General features: G+C 44.7%; 1 protein-coding gene across 1 annotated transcript; it reads left to right on the top strand.

The window, feature by feature from the left end:
• Window positions 1-583: 583 nt before the first annotated feature.
• notum1a (notum, palmitoleoyl-protein carboxylesterase a) lies at window positions 584-6,018 on the top strand. The gene is made up of 11 exons (XM_073495158.1): window positions 584-912; window positions 3,601-3,653; window positions 3,742-3,837; window positions 4,185-4,245; window positions 4,331-4,389; window positions 4,488-4,590; window positions 4,842-5,033; window positions 5,140-5,237; window positions 5,340-5,487; window positions 5,578-5,625; window positions 5,715-6,018. The coding sequence occupies exons 1-11, from the start codon at window positions 584-586 to the stop codon at window positions 6,016-6,018; spliced, it is 1,491 nt and encodes a 496-aa protein (XP_073351259.1).

Consider the following 6,018-nt stretch of genomic DNA (forward strand, 5'->3'; position numbering starts at 1 on the left):
TTGATGATGTTTTGTTTTTTTCCCCAGTTGATTTTCAGGCAAGTGTGTAACAAGATGCGTATTCTCACTTCATAAATTTGCGGTGGAATGGGAAATGGGCATTTCAAGGCCAATAAAAGCCACCACATCAAATAAAACTTCGCGGATCAAAAGAACCAACGCATGGACATTTTTTCCCTCTATAAATTAAAAAAAAAAAAAAGGAGGCAGTCTGCCACGCTTGATCATGCCCTGAGTCCTGCCCCGCTCCTGCTATTGGCTGGACGGACACACAAGGGGGGAAAGTTTGAATAAAATACAAGAGCATGGCACGAGTGTTGTCGTTCAGGCTTGTGCGCTTGGTCCAGCAGCGCTTGAGTTGTACAAGACAGAAACATTTGAAAGTTTTGAGATATCTCCTGAGAATACAGCGGGGTTTTCCTTTAATCTAAACGGACTTTGTTTGGTTTCTGGAAGCGGATGACAAGTGCTGCGGCGTATTTTAAACCGTGCGTAATTCTCGTCTCTTTCTCAGCTCCATCTGTTAATTTGTTGTCTTTTCCTGACGAGACGTTGCACCAGGAGGAAGGACATTTAATAAAAGATGACATCGATCAGAATGATTTCATCAGTGCTGCTGCTGGTGCTGATGCAGTCCGGAGCTCAGTGCGCACGGAGGTTCCGGGGTGGCCGCAACCCACAACCGCGACGCGCACCACCTCCTCCCACATACCGGGCGGACCGGGGTGACACCACGGAGAGCTTCCCTCTGGATTTCACCGCCGTGGAGGAGAACATGGATAACTTCATGACACAGGTGAAGAACCTGGCGCAGTCCCTCTACCCGTGTTCGGCGCAGAAGCTCGACTACGACATGAAGCTGAACTTTTTGGAAAATACCTCAGTCACCTGCAACGACGGAAGCGCCGCCGGGTATGTACCATGAGACTACACATGTACAGTGTGATTAACAGGCCCGAGCAGGTTCAGCTGAGCAGCAATTGTTATTTTGCTTCAGCAGGGCGCACCCCGTCCTGCTGGTCATCCTGCTACCCGAAGTAACCCGCATGTATCTGGCCTGAGGGCAACAATGCTCGTCTGAGTGCAGAGTGCGCGCAAAAGACGCAAAATCCAAACTGTGTCCAAACTGGTTAAAATATTTAAATGCTGAAAATGAAATAAAAAATATATAAAGAAAATATCAATGGGGACATTTTCAAAAGAGCGCAGTGTCCTGGGACAGAATAAGGTCCAGTCGGGAGAAGATAGACAGCTGCTTTGCGTCAGCGAAGCGTGAAATTTGCGGATAGCCACATGGCCTATGCTTCATTTCCTTTGCTTCAAATTAGAATGCAGGATTTGCTCTGAAGAAAGTTTAGATTCAAGTTTTCAGACCCCCGCCCATCTCTCTCTGTCTCTCTGATGATTGCACCCAGTGGGCACACTATATTGAAATGTGATCGTACAGCCGTTTAACAGTATGTTTTCTTGCTGTCAGTGGCTCCTAGTAGTTTAGGATTTCTTTTAGTCTGTGGTCCATGAGGTAAACAATGGATCACTACATGTGTTGGCAATGATATCAAGTGCTGACATTGCTGTTAAGCAGAAATGCATTTGGCAGGAAGAAAGCCTGCATGAAGCGGGATAAGCCTTGGCACTAAAAGCATGTTAATATCAGACAGATCCACTGTCTCTTCTATTGTATAACACATAAACTATGTATAGAGTCGTCGCAGGGAGTCAAAGTGTGTGCTTAGCTTAGACAGCTTTACATACAAATAATACTACAGCAGGTGGGGATGAATTAAATAAAAGCCAGCAGTATAATGTGTAATATTTCATATTCATACATGTCTTTAAATGGTAATTGTCATTAACAGCAGTGGATTCCAAACACAAGATAAAGTTTTCTAATATCTGAAAAACTGTGCCACTACATAAGAACAGTATTTAAACTGAAGAGCATTTAAAAGCACTGTTTAATCATTATCATGTTGTGTAGTTACAGTTATTTGCACTTGTACTCTCTATCCTCTATCAGGAGGCTTTGATGACCGTCTGCCATCGTGTATAAAAACCTCTCTGGGACCAGTTCAGTGACTGGCAGACTTTATGCTATACATATCTCTTTATGGATTTTCTATCCCGTCTAATTCCTGTTAAACCCCAAAGTGGTAGACAGAGCTGTCTGTTAGCGCCGTAAAGCTCTTTAGAGACGCAGCATGAGGATGAGAGCAGGGGACAGTTACTGGCAGATGGCCGCTTCATTCACTCCTATGGCTGTTGTTGTCAGTTGAGATGCTAATCCATCAGCCCCTAACAGTATTTTCCAGAGGGATGTTGTTACAGTTACAGACAAACAAGAAAAAATCATTCACGAGACGGGAACTGTGTGATTCATCTTCTGTTGCACTTGTTAGAGCGCCTTTCCCCTCTTGGCTCGTTCAGCGTGCCAAGCCCGCCTTCACTTTGTTGTTTGGAAGTAGTAAGTAGGGTGCACTGTCCTCAGCCTACATCATTGACTGTGGCTCGCAATAATAGCACAAGACATTAACTGCAGCCAAAGTGTGATTCAGTGTCTGAGCAAACAGCTCAGAGCTTCAGCCAAGTCTGTTTTCTTTAAAGTCACTGAAATGTTTTTGGCAATTCCTCTAGAGTTTAGTCATCGGTAAAGTCGGGTGGATACTGATTGAATTTAAAAAAGAAAAACATCTTTCTGCATCACAGGAGCACATTTGGAGTATTTTGCTTCTGCGGCTAAAGCTCCTTTACACACCAGAGTTTTTTTTAATTTGCTTCATCTTTGATTTTTTCCCCCTGGCATTAAATACAAATCCTGTTAAAAAAAAAAGGGAAAAAAAGGATGATGATGGTCCTGCAGCATCGCAGAATCATGATAGCATTGCCCTCTTCTGGGCTGACGACATACAGCACACATCTCTGATATTCTAGCATGCATTCACTTCTTTTTAAAGTCCCAGTCCAGGGTGCATTTAAGGGGAATGATCTTGGATATATGTGGGTCTGTTTACATCTACACAAGCCAAATGCTGTTGTGTTATTCCACCGTATCTTTTATCATATCATCCTTGTCGATTTTGTGTGTGAGGACACCGCTGAGGAATGATGAGCTCAGAGTGGAGAGACTATGATGCTACATTAAACATCTACTGGCATCTACAGTACAAACAGGATAGGGGACAAGACGGTGTTTATCTCCGGTTTGATCACTATATCAGTTACTGTACACACAACCTCATTGTTCTCACTGAATTTATGGTGGAGGAATTTCATTATTTTGCTGCTTTCTGCCACCTTTTAGAGATAGGAATCAGCAGAGTAACAGGACATCCTTGTTTAGATGAAAGTGATGTCATATGTGTTTGTATTTTGTGCCTGGATACCATCATGTGGTGGTAGATGCAGTGAGGGTATTACTTTTTTGGTGTCTATCTCATGTTTGTGCAGAAAGAAAGAACACCATGTGAAATTGGGAGATGTGGCTGTATCTTTTGTTTGTATATACTGTAAAATAAACCATCAGTAATCACATATTCTTACATATTTGCATGCAAGTAAAGCATATGATGTGCTGATTTGATATTCTTTGGTCTCTTGCAGGTACTACCTGAAAGAATCTCGAGGCAGCCGACGGTGGTTGATATTCTTAGAGGGTCAGTATTAACGACCGATTTCACCAATTTTGATAGATTTCTCCAGTCATGCCCAAATTAAACATGTTCTTGTGTGATCTACGTCCAGGTGGCTGGTACTGCTTCAACAAGGAGAACTGTGACAGCCGATACGAGACCATGCGGAGACTGATGAGCTCATCCAAGTGGCCCCAAACTAAAACAGGTCAGCCTCAGCTAGTCTGTACAGTTTGCACCACTGTGACGCCACCTGCAGTAAATCCTGACCCCCTTACATGGTGATAAAAGCACCCAGATCCCACTGTAATGCCCCAGTAATTAAAAGGATCGGATGTATCCGCGCTCATCTGCAGTGTTATTGCAACCGACACCCCGTTATAATGTAGCTGCGGTGTAGGGTTACCTGGCGCCCGCTGCTGCAGGAACAGAGACGCCTCCCTCTGTCATTGCAGTTTAATAACTGTAATCCATGTGGTAATGATGATGAGGAAGAAGAGGATGTGTCTGGGAGTGCTGGGATGTCTAATGATACATGTTGATCTGTCTCTGCAGGCACGGGGATCCTGTCTCCGCTGCCTGAGGAAAACCCTCACTGGTGGAATGCCAACATGGTGTAAGTTAACTCATGTTTGCATGTTCATCAAAGCCCTTTTTTTATTATCACAGCTAGCAACTTAAACTTCATGTTGGTTTTGCAGGTTCATCCCATACTGCTCGAGCGATGTGTGGAGCGGCGCCACAGCCAAAACAGAGCAGAGTAAGACGTGACTCAATCATTAAAACAAAAAAACAACATGTAACCTTCTTTAAGAAAAGAGTAATTCCCCAGTTTTTCTCTCTTTGTGTCGTGCTTAGGTGGCTATGCCTTTATGGGCTCACTAATTATTCAGGAGGTTGTGAAGGACCTGCTGAACAAAGGGCTGGACAACGCCAAAGTTCTCCTATTAGCAGGAAGCAGGTATGTTTGTGAGTGAACATTTTGCTTGTGTTTAAAAATTCTTCTACATTTCATCCGTATTCCTTTGCTGTTGGCAGTTAATGTCTCTGCAAACTAATTAATATGGGGGATACTGGTGGATTTGACTGCAGTTCAGTATTTGTTAGTGTGAAACCACTAGATATTTGTAAGGTGACTTCAGGACAATTTTCCAGCTGTGTTTGTGGTCAGGCTCCAGTATGAATAAGAATATGTCATATTTCTGCGTGCAGCGCTGGTGGTACTGGGGTCCTCTTGAACGTGGACCATGTGGCAGAGCTGCTGGAGGGACTGGGGCACACTGGGATACAAGTACGAGGTCTGTCTGATTCTGGCTGGTTCCTGGACAACAAGCAGTACCACTGCACGGACTGTGTGGACGCTGTCAGCTGTGCTCCCACTGAGACCATCAAGAGAGGCATCAAGTATGGGAGCCTGTGAATATTGTCATAACATGTCAAGATTTTGCGAGGTGAACTGTTTTTGGGAAAGGTGACGAGATCATCAGGTTGCTAATATCTGTCCCATCAGGTACTGGGGAGGAGTGGTCCCAGAGAGGTGCAGGCAAGCCCATGAAGGAGAGGAGTGGAACTGTTTCTTTGGATATAGAGTCTTCCCATCAATAAAAAGTGAGTTTAGGGTCTCAAAACAAAACTCAAAGCACATGATATAGATACTGTATAAATACTATAATCATATATTAATCTTTTCCCTCCATTCCTCTTGTGCAGGCCCTGTGTTTGTTGTCCAGTGGCTGTTTGATGAGGCCCAGTTGACAGTGGACAACATCCAGCTAACTGGCCAGCCTGTGCAGGAAGGCCAGTGGCGCTACATCCAAAACCTGGGCATCGAGCTGAGGAATACACTCAAAGACGTCCCGTAAGGCCAAAACTCTGCATTATATAAGGAGAATTCAAGTAGGATCACTGCATGGATTCAGATTGATTTATGTTTTATTTCTATTTTCAGAGCTATGTTTGCTCCAGCGTGCCTATCACATGAAGTTATCACCAGAAAGTGAGTATATGAAGTCATTCAGTAGCCGATCTTTGTGTCTGAGATTTTCTACTTGTGAACTGACAGCGCCCTCTTGTGTTGTCTTCCAGTTACTGGATCGACGTGCAAGTTAAAGGCACTTCCCTGCCCCGCGCGCTGCACTGCTGGGACCGCAGCCTACATGATAACAGGAACAACAAGGCCCCGCCCAAAGGCTGCCCTGTACATTTGATCGACAGCTGCCCGTGGCCACACTGCAACCCCACCTGCCCCACCATCCGAGACCAGTTCACAGGGCAAGAAATGAACGTCATTCAGTTCCTCATGCACATGGGCTTCGATGTGCAGAAGATGGCACAGCAGCAGGGCATGGACCCCAGCAAGCTACTGGGCATGCTCAGCAGCGGCAGCTAA

This window comes from Pagrus major, chromosome 23 (assembly GCF_040436345.1).
Source record: "Pagrus major chromosome 23, Pma_NU_1.0".
Taxonomy (NCBI): domain Eukaryota; kingdom Metazoa; phylum Chordata; class Actinopteri; order Spariformes; family Sparidae; genus Pagrus; species Pagrus major.